The sequence below is a fragment of the Thunnus maccoyii genome, chromosome 22, assembly GCF_910596095.1.
Source record: "Thunnus maccoyii chromosome 22, fThuMac1.1, whole genome shotgun sequence".
In the NCBI taxonomy this organism is placed as follows: domain Eukaryota; kingdom Metazoa; phylum Chordata; class Actinopteri; order Scombriformes; family Scombridae; genus Thunnus; species Thunnus maccoyii.
In genome coordinates, this window is record NC_056554.1 from 5020647 (window position 1) to 5036647 (window position 16001).

Below are 16001 nucleotides of genomic sequence, written 5' to 3' on the forward strand. Positions count from 1 at the left end.
ATAAATATATTCTTGTGTGAATTATACAGCTATATTCTTGTCTATAAAAGAGAAACCACAAAACAAAATAAAATTTAAAAACACAAGATAAAACAAACAAGGGATATAACAGGGATAATTTGGGTTGTACATCTGTCACTTTTGTCTTATTCGGAAACTGTAATTTAGCCCCCCTTGAAGTCACTTAAAACCGCAGTCCAAACTGACAATGCCCCTCCCCAGAGGGAGGGCACAGAGCATTAAACAAGCAGCCAGCATCAGCATCCATGACAGCATAAAGGGAAGCCATCAGAGGGCCTGAGAAGCAAAGCATCAGTCTTACCTTCAACAGCATACTCTTCAGCTTCAGGGAAGTCCAAAGGGAGTGTATGCAAAAGAGAGAGAAAAGACAGAAAGAGCACACTTATTAGATGTTACTTTTTTCAAATAAATGTATTCCTATGTTTTCTCCAAACTAATTTTTTATGAGATAAAATCTAAATAAAGAACACCAATGAGGACTGAAATCTTGACAGCAGAACAAAAGTCTGCTCCCCTGAAAATGTAATCTGACATTGTTTATCTGTTGACTTTCTTAAAAGCCTGCCAATGGCCCAATTATCCCACAAATACACATATTACCGTTTTAAAGAAATCTCTAATAGGAGTGTATGGGACCCCCTCAACCAGCATACTGGAACCACATTACCTCCCATAGGGAACAGGAGGCTTCAGTTAAAGAGGATTCCCAACTGAGATACAGTGACTCTCACTTCTCTCTGGCTTAATGACACAGTGAGGGGGAGTCAAAGAGATCAGGCTCCAGCAGGACTCTTTACTTAAAAAAGCTACCCTACGGCAGCAGAGGCCAATCTGTAATGCTAAAAAACGAAACTGCAGACGACTGCCAAGATAAGGCGCTACCCAAGAATGTAAAACAGCCTCTAGCTTGGCATGGCATTCCTGTGGAGAACTTGGCATTTTGATCTGCTGTTGTGGCTGCTGGGCCTGGGTCTTCAGCAGATGCTGCTGTATTAAGTTGTAGCTTGGTCAATAATATATCACTGTGACTCTATACTGTACTGGTTCAGTCTTTTTTTGGTACAGTACTTCACTCACAGCATAAACAACTGCAGAAGAATCATACAGTATCATCATAAGCCTTTTGAGCCACGTACAATTTATACATGAACTACAAGGTCAACCAAAGAGAAAAATATGCAACACTTTAGAGCTGCAAGGAACAAATCAATTTTTTATATACAATTCATATGTGTTGTTTCCAACACATAAGACTTATATGCAATTGTACATAGGTACAGTTGCTTTTAACATTAACATTTGATGATAGCAGCAGCCATTTAAAGATCTGAAACGCACAAATAGGGTCCCAACGTAGCTGAAAGGCCAACCAGATTTCCCATAACACACCAGCAGTTCCTGAAAAGGGCTTCTCTTGAATGCAAGCTCTTGAATTCACCCGTACATTAACTGAATCTTACATCTGCTTATGAATTTTGTACTACTACTGACCACTATGAAAGCATCAAAGGGTCTTAAGCTTAAACAATGAGATTATAGTTAACTAAAACCACAGGGTTAATAAAATAATGACTCCAGAAGATAAAACATTCTCTTTTTGTACCACAGTTGTCCCCCTCCACATGGAGCTGGGAGGTCAGCCAGACAAAAACAGAAACCCTCAAGGACATCAAGCAAAACATTGGGACTTCTTCAGTTGAAGAATGGTGTCACCATGTATCCCTGCTGCCTGAATTGAGTCCAGCTGGTCACAGTGAATGTCATAAGTACTGCCATTTAACATAAAACCATCCACATAAATCTATAAAGATTGAAACTCTGTTGAGTGTAGAAAGCTTGGGGTGCATTTAACCAGCTGAAAGGATACCAGCACACTGATTGAAAGACGTTAATGAATGAAAGAGCATGTGTCAAGCTGAAGCATGGGAACTCTGCTAGTCTGATGTAGAGGTTGTTTATATAATCACTGGCCATGACTGCCTATCCTCTCGTCTCATCTCGGATCATAGTCCATCATCATTTCTTTCATTGTGCTCTCTCATATCTTCCTCTTTCATTCAGCAAGGAGCAAAGGATGTTTGAGGTTGTTTGTATCATCACCGGCCATGACTCTGACTTTCCCCTCCACTCATCTCTCAACATAGTCCCTCTTGCTTTCTTTGTTTAACCCAGCTTCATACAGTCCATCCTTCAGTGACAGAGGAAAATTGTTTCTGTTCAATGTTTTGTTTTTGGGTTTTTTTTTCCTAAAACACTAGAATAACTCGCTTGGATAGTCTGGATGTTGGTTTACTTAAATTCATGAGGAAAAGCACCCTCTTCAGAACCTCCCATCTTCTTGCATTATGTTCTACTTAAAAGCAAAGAAACTTTTTTTAAAAGACAAAAACCAAGAAAAAACGATAATAGTTTCAATTTCAAGGCATAGTTTTGAGTTTCTAGATAAAAGCCAGATAAAAACAACTTGGAGCACTGCTTGAAATGCAAAACATATTTATTTAAATAAATCACGTTCAAGTTCTTTTTTCATCAACTTTTTTGTCACAGTCTACATATTCCACCTGGGAAGACATTCCTTACCTCTTAAGAACATTAAGAATCACCCCTCAAGAGGCCATACCACAGGAAAAGGTGAGCAAAACTAACTGACTATTAATTGACAGGTATTCCTTCCGAGCAGGCATTGTTTCACACTGGGGATAGTTTTGAAGTCTAGCCTTAAGGAAGAAATACGATTTCAGTCAGATACTTGGTGGAATAGACCCCATCCCTCTAAGCTTGTCCCTTTTATCCCATTGATAAGTTCCAGTAGTCTTTACCACCCATTACCTTTATCCTGGAGCTGTTTTCCATTAGGGTATATCCCACATAGCCTCAGGCTGTAAGCTCCACTGGGATCCTCGTCTATTCAATGTACCTTGTTATTCATATGGGAATGTGGAAAACATTTTTCTGATGAAAACGCTCAAAAGCTTTCATATATATATACACAAAAAACACACACACACCGGCCACTTTATTAGGTACAAATGTGCAATCTAATGCAATCCAATGCTGTTGTATTGCAATCCAATACAACAGCTCTGCCATAAATTCTACCTTTACAAAGCTTGTACATTTTCACTTTTTGTTGACATTGTCAGAAAGGCGATACTTCTACTTTATGTTTATTATTGAGGTTGTAGTGGGTGCCGTTATCATGGATGTTAATGGAGTAGACAAAATATTAGGAACACCATTCAATATAATGCACTCCAGTACACCATCGCCACCTACTACGCCCTCAATAATAAAAAAAGAATACTAGTTCTTTATTCTAACCTTTTCCAGTCCAGATTTAAAAGACGTGGCTGAAATATAGACACAAGCTCACATAAAAAATGACAGCCAGTCAAATGTGACATTTCTTCCTACATCCCTAAGCAAGAAAATGTCGAAATTAATAAAGATGACAGTCACAGGGTATGAAAGAGCATAAATCAGAAGTGGGCTGCAATAAAAATAAATAAATAAATAAATACCAAAGTAAAATTCAGACGGAAGCAGTAGAGAAGCTGGATTTCTTCACCAATGAATCCCTGAGGGCTTTGGAGGCAAATGAGAGACTTTTCAGACCTAATCCTCACCAAGCTAACTAAAGGATTTACAGAGGGAAGAAAAGCATGCCTGCATTGAAAAACAACCTCCTCTCTATCACTATCCTCCCATTTCTTTGCACATGAAGAAAGCTGCACAATTAACTGTTTGCTGGATACAAAAAGAGCATGAATGGGTGTCAAGTAATATTGCAAGGTACAACACTAGTTGTAAATATGCCGGTTGAACATGTTAAAATACTATGATTAGTATATAATTACTATTCAGGAACTTTATCTCAAGAAAAAACACATGATACGAAATATGGTTGGTTGCACAAATAGCTGTTAGGTGACCAATGAAAAAGTTCTTTTTTGTCCTTTTACTCAAAGTCATTCCGTCAATAAATATGTAGTCAGTTAATAAGAGATGAGGCCTTAGAAGTCAAGCAGTGAGCTTCCTGAGAACAATCTATTGTGATTGTTGACTTCTTTTAAAAAATAATCATCTATAATTTTCATAATAATCTTCTCATTATAGATAAAAGGCTGAAGCACAGCAGCAGTCATCACAGAGGGAGTTCAAGCTCAACATCAGAGGCAGCAAGAAAGTGACTGTATCTCTCTCTCTCACACTTACACACAGCTGGAGAAGCACGTGCGAATCATGCAGACATCAAGCCCCCCGCACACTCCAACTCCAACTGTGAAATACATAGTGGTGTATTTGTACTTATCTCTATTTTTTCTGGTTCTTGCCTTCTTTCCTGTTGCTGAGATATAAAAGCAACACTTTTTTACTTTTTTTGCTGAATGTATTTTAAGAACTTAGATGTTATGTAACCATGGACACACACTTTCATACACACAACAAGTGACACCTATCACCAAGAAAACTTTTCAGATATGATATTAACAATCCATGTACTATCAAATCTACACAATTGCATGTTGGATAAACTCAAAACTGATTTTTGGATTAATTAATAAATACAAATAAAAGTGATAAGTGGCGGGGAGCTTTACTTTAACTTTTTGTAAAACTGTGTTTACATATGTATGAACTGGACAATTAAGTCAGGACAATAAAATCAAAGTCCATGGTGAGTTCATCATAATTTCAAAGAAAAAAGTTTCAGGATGAGAGTTAAGTATTTGTATTCGTAAGTATTTATATTTTTTCCTCATGTACAAAACAGTGCATCATTGCAATGGTTTAAAATAATTGCAGGGACATATTACACTAAGCAGTCATTACCTACTATACATGATACAACAAGAAGGGAGAGTGGCATGTTGCTGTTGAATGGACAATATAAGAAGAATACCTTCCAGTCTAACGTAATCCGATGCAACAGCACTCCAATGACATTTGTGAAGCTTATAATATTAAATTCCTGTGGAGACAGTAACAAAGAGGTTGAACTCTTGTCACAGTCACAGGTTGTTATTTGTGTTATGATTGGTCAACAGTCTAGAAAGAGCTCTTACCTAATATGAGCAGGTCAGAGGGCAGATGCCAGAAGATAAAGAGAAGTGGAGAGAAGAGAGGAGAGCAGCATGCTGCTGACAGCTTAACTCTTTTGTTGAGGCTATGATGGACAATAAATGACAACCCTTATCCAACAATCATTTTGGTTTAGGTTCTGTCTGTCTGTTTCTTAGCCACAGCAATAACAGAGAACAGTGCACAGTTGCCGACCCAAGACAAGGATTGGGGCTGGCTCACCAGGGTTCAAGTAAGGCCCACAGCCCTTCTTGTTGATGGCAGCCAAAAGGTGTTCAGGACAGCCGTGCAGCTTGGTGCTAACTAAATCCCTTAGACCAAACAACAAATCATTGTGCCACTACAACCTGTAAATGGTAACATTAAATTATACTAACATCACTGTCTTTTGACCTTAGAATATACAATATGCGCTACAGATATACAAATTCATTTTGGTCACTGAGCATATACACCTGTAAATTTCCATAAAGTGGTTTGGTTAACTAATGTTTCCATCAGTTTTCCAGCTGCAATTTACCCACCCTGTGTTTTGTAGCATAAATGTGGCGTAAAGCAAACACGTCACCAGAGTGGATTTTGGAGCAGCACACAATACAACATTTTCTTTGGATCCACACAGGTGAGCACATTAGCCAAACAATGCTGGGTTAGAGTTAAAGTGGGCTGTTTTTGCTTTTGGGCAACAATGCCAACAAAGAGCCTAACAGGGCTGTGGACACTGCTACTGCTTTCTTTGGTATACCTCATATTGGAGTCTAATTACAGTGGAACAAAAAAGTGATACTTAATTTGAAATTTCTGTGTCTTGCTTTGGAGTCAGCCTTTTATTCCAAACTTCAATGCCAACCATTATTTTACATGGTCCCTGTCTTGTGAGTCACTCTGGAAAGACTTTGAAAGTCTATTATTTTGGCCAGCAGAGTGTCACTCAGTGAACTGAGATTTCAAAAGGCAAGAAGAAAGAGAAAAAGCCCTTTCCATCCAAGGCTATTTGACATCATTTCAGACAGGCAGAGAGGAAAAGAAATGACAACATTAGTGAATAATGGAGACAGGGTAAGTAGAGAGGAGACAGACAGATGGATAGAAACATGTGCACGCACACACACACACAGCCTTTTCCTTCCTCTTTACATTCTAATCAGAGGGAGGCTTTGTCCTGAACTCTCTCACATTGTCAGAAACTTTCTCTCTGACTGACAAGTTAATCCGCAAGACATGGCCTTTGCAGATTTCATACCAAATCTCGACAGCAAAACACAAAACTTCCACCCAACAACTGTGCAAATACAGTTGAGGCTTTCTAATCCTGATAAAGAAAAAAATAAACAAATTGACTGAATTATCTAGCAACAACACAATAGATAGAGTATCCCCATTTAAAACACAGGATGTAGCAGGGGAAAGAGGAAACAGGGGTCAAAATGGGAATGATCTGAGAAATGCACTAACCTTAAAAATAAAACAGATGTATAGGGTTTTTTCTTCACTGAACAGTAAAAGCCATTTCCGTCGAGGGTGTATCTAGATTTTTTTTAAAAAAATCAGAAAACATGGTATATTGTATACCCACCTTGTTTCAAAGTAATATCCATTAATTTATGAGAAATAATAAATAATAATCAACATTAGAAAGAAATGAAATTACCTCAACCTAAAAGCAGATTTGTTCCACTTGCATAAAGAGATTGAATCAACAATTTTAAGCAACTAAATGAGTTGTTAAGATGCCTTCATATTAATCTTTTCTTAATCCCTGTTTGTTTGTTTGGTAAATATAGGCAGATATTCACTGGATATTTTATGCTTGAACATATTAAATATTAGGTGTTCATTTTGCCAATGTCTACATGTCTAATAGTTAATTTAGATGGGGATATATTTTTCTGCATTTGTTAGCAGTCACTGCAGTTTATCTTGCCTTGGAGGGCAACAAATAAAAACATATATTGGATTTCAATCAAAATTGGTAGAAAAGTAAGCCATGAGTTGAGGAAGTGTTTTCAGTGCAGCTCAAGACATTTGTAAAGGATTTGTTAACACAGTGTGACGGCTAGCATTTTGAAACATTCTTACCTTATTCTCATGATCTACTGTGTCTGTGACTGTCACTTTGTATTTTGATGCACATCTGGATCCAGATGTGCATAACATTTCTATATATTTTCTTATTTTAATCAATTTTCTATTGATAAAAGTACAAAAAAGAAACATTACATATCATACATTATCTCCCTTGTCCATCGCTCTACCCTCATAACTTTTTCTATTGTAAATATATTTAAAAGATTGTTCATCCTTGGCAGAGATAAGCACTGAGTGCTCCCTAGACACGTTTTTCATAGAAACAATCAAGTACTATGTCCGTAGTACCTTCAAACTTAACAAAGAGAGACTGGTGTAACCTCACACACTGCTGACTCATAAAGCAAAAGCAGGTTTCAGAGGGAGTTCAGGGAGAGGTAATAACCTGAGAAATGAATGGGGGGGTCACCTCTTGTACCAATGTCATCACAGCGTTAAGAGTAAAAGTTAGAGGACAGGGTAAAGGCAATGGTTGACATATATCAGGGCCCTTCGAACAAGGTTCAACAAGGACAAGGTCAGAGAAATGAACAGCGATAAAGAGACAGGAAGAAATTGAGATAAAATAAAGGCTGAAAGTAGAGATAAAACATTCCTTCCTTTGCAGTGGGCAGTATTAGATACTAAACTGATCCTCTTTTAAACAGCTGTGTGGTTTATTAACTGAGTGTAAAGCTAGTTAAAAAAAGCCATTTTACCACACCTTCTCTGTAGACAGAATTTGAGGTGCATGAGCTGTATAACAGTGTAGCAGCTGGATCATTTTAGTCTTTTTTTTATTAAGAAAACAGCAATGATGTGTTTCGGCAGGTGAGAAAAGAACTGATTCCAAACGGCCTGAGCTAATTAGGCAAGAGATGATAGGAGCTGACTGGGGAAAGCAAGGAGCGAGAGGAGGCAAAAAGACAGTAAAGGAAGACAATTTGTTGATGCTCAAAAAGATATGGGCGTGGGGGGGTGGGGGAGCTATCAGAAACATGAGATTATGCAGTACAACCCAACTCCTGTCTGTGAAGAGCAGCAATAAAAGAGGCTTTGCGAGGTTAAACTTAGTTTAAAATGCTGTTCCACTCACCAAGGCAACCTAAATAAAAAGACATGAGTGTTACAATAAAGTTTGTAAGGTGACTTGAGTTCCTCCGGCGGGTGTCTGGTGATTGACAGAAAGCAAAGTGTAACATAATCCAGCACTGATATAATATAAAAAAAAAAAAAAACCTGAACTGAGGCACAATGATATATTGAAAAAAACTGACTACTTTGACTAAATCAAATGAAGGCTTCATGTTTGCTGTGATGGATTATCTGGGACTGTTTTCAAACCTGTGAAATGTGTTTTTAACAATATACAAGGATGGATGGCAGCAAATAGATGGCAGAAAATGTGAGCTGATATCTCCAGCTCTGGTGACTGTGTGCAGACAGCCACAGCAAGCAAGCAGACCACGGACAAAAAGTACAGTGATTGATGGATTGCACCTTTGTGGGATAGAGAGCTTAAAACACCATTAAACCCTTACCCTAACCCCATACAATATGAATATTTTAAATATGTACTTCGCATATTTCCTTTGTGTGCATGTGTGTGAGAAGCCAGGAAATGAGTATATCTTTCACCAATCAAGCATTGGCCTGGCTTGGCTGCCTTCCTGTCCATTTGGGCCCTCCAGCCTAGCGGACTTAATGACATTTGATTTCAACTCTGCTCATTTTTCACTACATTTAACCTTGGTTTTAAACATCATTGAAGTTCGTATTAGTATCATTTACGTGACAACACAAAATAATTCAGAAGTATTGACTAGTGATCAAATATTCATTTAGGAGTAGGAGTAGGAGAAGTGTTTTTGTGTTTCTTTGTGAGATTTATCGTGGCAGAGGAGTGAACTGTTCTCTGTAGAGGTAACAAATTAAAGACACACTGATTAGTACGTCACCACTCCGTGATGTTCAAAGCACTTCAGGAGTCCTTTTGTGATAAAACATTGTAGTGTACACAACCCACCTTTCTACTTCCACATCAGTCAGTGTTTTACTACATTTCCCACAATGCCTTTCAACAACCCCCAGAAAATGCTGCAGGTTGTATGTGTAGGTGGAAACAAGCAACAGCTGAGCATATTAAGTTTCATCCTGTGAAGAAAAAGTGAGTACTCCATCACACAATCCAAACAAAACATGTCTTGTGGCTGTCTGCCTAGCATTCTGGTCTATTAGGGCTGCTGTCAGTGGGGTATTTCTGCTTCTTCTACAGTACAGTAAGTTTCTCCCTGTATGACTGCTCAACACTGATGTAAAATGGCAGCTCCTGTAAGCTCTAGCAAGCCCTTGCTCTTTGATTATAAGGGGCTGAAACCAAAACCTGGCGTGCATGGGTAATGTTTCAGATTGCTGATTTTTTTTCTGCAATTAAATTGCTCAATAGCTGTGCTGGACTCATCTCAACATGGCATCATGTCATCTATATTTGGACAGTCATCTGTGGACATGAGACAAAAAACATCACCAGACAACAAATGTGTCCAGATATGCAAGCTGGTCAAGTATTTTAAGTTTTAACACACCAAACAATCTAAAATCCTGACCTGGGTTTGTAAAAAACATAATTGTATCAATAAAACAAATTAAATGATGACATTTATTCTCCCTGAATATAGAATATTTTGTCTACATCTATACAAATCTGACTTTTTATGATAGTTCTTGTACTCTTACTAATCCATGTTCAAGGTGACCTAAAATAGCTTGTGTTTCCATTGCTCCTGAAATCTGACATGGTCATGAACTCAAATGACATGAAGGGATCATGTTCTTTTGTCCCCCACTATCAAATCCTCTTGTCAGATTATTTCTTCCAATGAATAAAAACATAAAACAAAAGGTTAGATTATTAGACAAACATACAAGGTTGTGTTCAGAATGGTCTTTTTAAGTCAGCATTTAATTTGGAGGATGTTATATTCTTAACTCTCATTTCATCCTGAAGGAACTGTATGCTCTCCAGTGACCTCTTTATGAAAACATTTTTTGATTTCAACAAATGATAAAGCAAGAGCACTGTTAATGTGCTACATGTGGAGTTTGTATAGGGTCAACCAATTATCTACATCCACTCATCCTAAACAGTCTGTACACATAATGCTTATTACACATGAGGATGAAAAACATTGTTTTGTATGTGTGTGTATATGGATATTTATGTCTGATGGGTCTCCTATTAAGTGACCCATGTTTGGCTTTGTTCCCTTGTTCAAACGCTCAATGTAATGTTGCCTGAGTGCACACAAACCTTGTGAACTGTTCCTGCCATTTTCATGACACACTGACATAAGAAAATGTAAGAAAGTGGGCATTTGTCGTAACAAATCGAGTTCTTTTAAGAGCTTTTAAGCAACTGCTATGAAGGACAGAAGTGAATTCCAGTCAGACAGTGGCCATTTGCTCTTACAGAGGAGCTACAACAGGCCTGTAATACAGTCAGTATTTACAAGATTGACAATTATTGACTGCAAAACTTATCTAAAAGGAGAAACTGAAACAGTAAATGACATCATTGGCTGTTCGAGACAGCCTGCAAGAATAATCTCTGTGAAACGCTGTCTAGTTGAAGCCATTTTCTAAGCTATCTGCGTTGATTAGACATGAAATGTAAGTGTGGCTGCCACACTTGGGAGATTTTACTTTTATGGTTCATGTGTAAAGAAAAAGTCAAACAACTGTCATTTGACGTCAAAGCATTGCAGTGACATTTCACCCTTTGGGCGCAGCAGCTCAAGTCTCTACCCCTATGGCAAAGACACTATACAAAGTCGTTTCCATGTGCAGCTCTATAGACAGAGCGTAACACTAATGGTTTCCGGGTTTGAGATTTGGTTACCACCGGGGTTCCCTGTGCTAAAAATATGCATACTTATGATGCTGTGAGGTGATTTGGATAACAGGGTTCGCCAGGATGACACATATAGTTAGGTTCAATCAGCAGCGGTCGATCCACCTCATTGATGTCACTAACTGTTCGCTGGCAGCCACTCAGCTCCCTTCCTGAGCCCAAAGACTGTGAGCAAAGACACATCATCACACATTAAGTGACATGTTTGTTGCTCCATTTCTCAACCAGACCAATGACTGAGTGGGCTGATGCCTCTTGCCACTCCCGTCATGTGCTCTATTGTGATCTAATGATACATTTCTATTATGTTTAATTCAGCTATGTAGATGGCTTTTATTAATAATAATTAAGTTTCTATGACTCATTTGCATGGTGCAAAAAGTGTGTCACTGAACAAGGCAAAAAGAAATATTTTATCAATCTGTCACTCAGCATTAAACCCTGTGTTTAAAATGTCAGTCATATGGAACATGCATGTGTCATTAAAGTTTTTGTAGTGTATTACTGTTGCAGGAAGGTCAGGAGAGGAATTGTGTGGGATGGGAGGAGGTGGTCTGACAGTTCATCGATGATAGCAGCACATTAGTATCGACACCAGGAACTCACTGGGGAGAGCGAATCTTATCTTTGCAAAGCTAGGAAGACAGGGAAGATGGGAGTAAGGGGGGAGATAATGGGAAAAGAGAGGAGTGGGAGAGAGGAAGGGGGAAGAGTACAGAGAGGGGGGCGAGGAAGATATGAGATGTAAGAAACCTTGGCAGACAGCTTATCTCTTATGTGAAATAAGAAACAGGATGAGACTGAAAACTATTGTTTAAGGGTGGGGCATTGAATTTGATGAAACAACAAGCCGTGCAGCAAAAACTTATGAAAATGGCTCAAGTTTCTAGTGCAAAGGTATAACTGGTTGTGTGTTTACTGGTGCAATGTAAATAACAAACATAGACAACAACAACTCATGTGATGTCCAGATGATTCCAGAACCACTATAATGGAGTTTCAAGTCACCACAAGGAGTTGTGGATTTTTATTGACTGTGGTAACCCAATGCCATTGATCGTTGTGGCTTCTTATCACAAAGATCATCACCCCTGACCTATCTGTGACCTTCAGCCATGCATCCATGTTGTACCATGTAGAGTTCAACATGATTAGATGGTCAATCTTCTTACTTGTGGTCTCATTTGCTTATTTGTCTTACAGAGATATCAGAATTACACAAAGAATGGAAATAAACACAGTGTGCCACATCTTTCACACTCAACTGAAAAAGTCAAATTAACTGCTTAAATAGATTTTTTTTGTGTTGATATTGATCTCACAATATCATATGACAATATGATAAAACTTCAAATCATTTAGCCTAATTTAAATAATTTTCCAGTATTTCCCAGTCCTAGATGTCAGATATTATGTTCGACTGGAGGATTTTCCCTCAAAACACAAATAAGTCAAGGATGAAGAAGGAAAGATGTGTCACACTTGGCACGCATTGTGGGAATCACTGGTAGGGCATTTGACAAGAGCTAAAAGATTTGACCTGCTTCAACTCTTGTTTGACTGAGGGGAATGAAGACATTCATCTTTTCTGCTTTGATATCTCAGACTTCCTATATAACTTGTCTTAATGCTTTCAATGCCACCTGTAGATATAAACACCTACACCTCAGTGAAACCTTAAAGATTTTGAAATGGCTATAGAAGGCAGTTAAATCGAAAAACAACAAGATGATTGAAAAGAAGAAATCGTTAGAAGATATTTTACCAGGATTTTTGTGTTTCCTCTTCTCTCTTTTTCAAAATATTCTCTTTTTGCACTACAGCAAACAGTATGTTGTTTAAATGGGGAAACTAACACTCAAAGTAGCTCTTTGCATTTTAAATGTCAGTCTATGACATTTGACATATGACAAATATGTCATATCTAAATGACAGTCAACTGTCAGAACACTTTCTGAAAAAAAAAAAAAAAATGAAGGCATGGAATAATATAATACAGTCTGAATAGCAGTCTCAGTGGAGGACATGTTAGGATTTGTTGGGAAGACTGCCAGGGAAAATCTCAAGAAGGAAAAATACATGCACAGAAAAATGACGAGCCAGCCTGGAAGACCAACAGCATCCAAGATTGAAGGGGGATGAGCAGAGCAAAACAAACAAGCTGAGAAAAAAAAATAGAGGGACAATAAAAATGGAGGAACAGTGGGGTTGGGGGGTTGACAAATCTCTTAATCTCTCTCTCACTCTCTCTAGCTCTGTTTGTTTTGTGTTGGTTTTGGCCTCAAGTCGCCCGTCGATCCCCTCGTAAATTGCCTGTGTCGATTCAGCCTTACAAGCTTCCACACACTCCCTGAGTCCCTGTTAAAATGGTCACGCCAATAAAAGCCCATTCACTTGTAATGAATTGAGAGAGAAGCTAAAGACTAAAGGGGCTGATTTAGTAACAATTGTTGATGATCCTCGATTGAGTTAGGATTGAGCTAGCCAGCCTCTCCAGTCCAACAACATGGCTGGTATTGTTGGGGATTTCTAAAAGAAAAAGAAGGCTGCCAGTTTCCATTCCTTCTCATCCATCGCTGAAATAGACTTTTAGACAATGTACAGTATGAAGGGAAACACCTCACTCTGGAGACATTGTAAATAAATCTGCGGGCGCACAGCATGTGCAGAGCCATGCATTGTGATGAGCAGGATTCTGTCATGCCGGCTGATGCATCCAAAACTGCTGTAGACATGACAAAACAGAAATAAATGATCACAGCTTGTCATCTGATGCCAAGTGCCTAATTAATACAACACAAGATGCTCCATTTGCAATGACAACAGCTCGTATTGTCATAGTCCTCACAAAGTGTGTGCTGAGATGGAGAGCCACAGCTCAATCCTCGCTTTTCCGATAACTGCCTGGTGAAGTCACTCCAAATCTCTAAGTGCCACAGATGAAAAAAAAAAAAAAAATCGCCATGGTAGGGTAATGGCAGTCAAATCCCATGGGGTTGTATTGTAAGGGAACTGCTGATGCTGTAATCTCCAGGTAAGCTGTTGTAACACTCTCGGCCTCACACTTGCAAAACTATTAACGGTGAGCATGGGATCTTGCAAAACACCATGAAACCCCCCCGCTTCCCACTAGAGCCGATTACAGCTGTGAGGTCAAGAGAAGCTAATGTGACTTTGTCTGGAACTGCCCGGTGTGGCCCCGAGGTGCTGAGCAGCACGCCCCTAGATTACATGGACGAAAGAATTCTAAAATAGAAAAGTACACAGTGCAAGAATTAAATACAAAGTAGGCAGAAGGGGAGAAACTTTTTTTTTTTATCTTTGTTTGCAAAAGCTAAAGAAGAGCAAAACCTTATGAACACAGGTGAACTGGAATTCTTGTTTTATTTCTTGCTTTCTGTTTCAGCGGAGGAGTATTGATTTGTTTTTCCACAGCTTTGAAAGATGGGGTGTTATGTGCACAACAATGTGCTGTAGAAAGCACCTATCATTTTCCTCTGGCTTAGGAGAATATTTTATCCTCTACAACACTAACAGCAAACAAAGAGATAGGAAAATAAATGAAATAACCAACCAGTGGTTTAGGTATAATATTATGCACAGTTCTTTGCTAACGACCTTGAGTATGTCTGACAGTCACTTTAGAGCCCTCCGATTTCCATTCCACTGGGGTGAAAACAATTATAATTTGTATTCTATAAAATGTATACTGGCAAATCTGTTATTTTATTTTCTTTGCAACACAGCAGCTAATTAAATGCATTCACACTAGGGATGTCAATAGTTAACAATCGGTTAACTGCTGAGAATATTTTTAACTGGTTACGCATGTCAGTCTTTAGGTTAATTTGCATACACACTCCACTAATGGCTTGACACTTATGTGTTCACAACATCAGATATTCTTTTTGAATGGATAAAGTACCGGTGTAAAACCAACTCTTACACGGAGTATTTTGCATTTTGGGTTGTTTGTAGCCTTAATGTTGCTAGGCTAGCGAGTGTCTTAAAAGTCTGTTTATAGTGAGTGTGTTAGAGTCAGTCAGCCCTAAAAGTGTACCTTTTAGTAGTTGTAAAAAATAATTGATTTGTAGTGATACTTTAAAGGTGCAATGTGTAGAATTTAGTGGCATCTAGCAGAAGGGACTTGGCAGAAACAGAATTAGTGTATAATCACCTGAAAATAAGATTGTTGTGTTTGTTACCTTAGAATGAGCCCTTTATATCTACATAGGGAGCGGGCCCTCTTCCACGGAGCCACCATGTTGCACTGCCATGTTTCTGCAGTAGCCCAGAATAGAAAAACCAAACACTGGCTCTAGAGAGGACTTGTTGTGTTTTTCGCAAGTTTTGCGGCCACCGTAGGTTCTCCTACACTCCTAGGCTCAGTTGGTTGCAATCTGCAACCATACCACTAGACACAAAATGGGCTCCATGGTAGAAGACCCAGGAAGACCCCACTTCTACGAGGGAGACACAAAAAGCCAGACTGGACTTTGCCAAAATGTATGTTGACAAGCCACAGTCCTTCTGGGAGAATGTGCTTTGGACAGATGAAACAAAATTAGAGCTTTTCGGTAAATCCCATCAACCCTATGTTTACAGAAGAAAAAATGAAGCTTTCAAAGAAAATAACACCATGTCTACTGTGAAACATGGAGGAGGCTCAGTGATGTTTTGGGGTTGCTTTGCTGCCTCAGGCACTGGCTGCCTTGAATCTGTGCAGGGCACAATGAAATCAGGAGACTGTCGAGGCATTTTGGTGCAAAACATACAGACCAGTGTCAGAGAGCTGTGTCTTAGTCGCAGGTCATGAGTGTTCCAGCAAGATAATGACTCCTAACATACATCAAAAAGTACCCAAGAGTGGATGAGAGAAAACGTTGGACCATTCTGAAGTGGCCTGCTATGAGTCCTGATC

General features: G+C 38.8%; 1 protein-coding gene across 4 annotated transcripts in view; it reads right to left on the reverse strand.

Moving 5' to 3' along the window:
• nrxn2b (neurexin 2b) overlaps positions 1 to 16001 on the reverse strand; it is a 716836-nt gene that overhangs the window by 573576 nt on the left and 127259 nt on the right. For all 4 annotated transcript variants that reach the window (XM_042400576.1, XM_042400577.1, XM_042400578.1 and 1 more), the window contains exon 3: positions 323 to 343. In XM_042400576.1, the coding sequence (XP_042256510.1) occupies positions 323 to 343 (21 nt within the window). The remainder of the gene's footprint in view (positions 1 to 322; positions 344 to 16001) is intronic.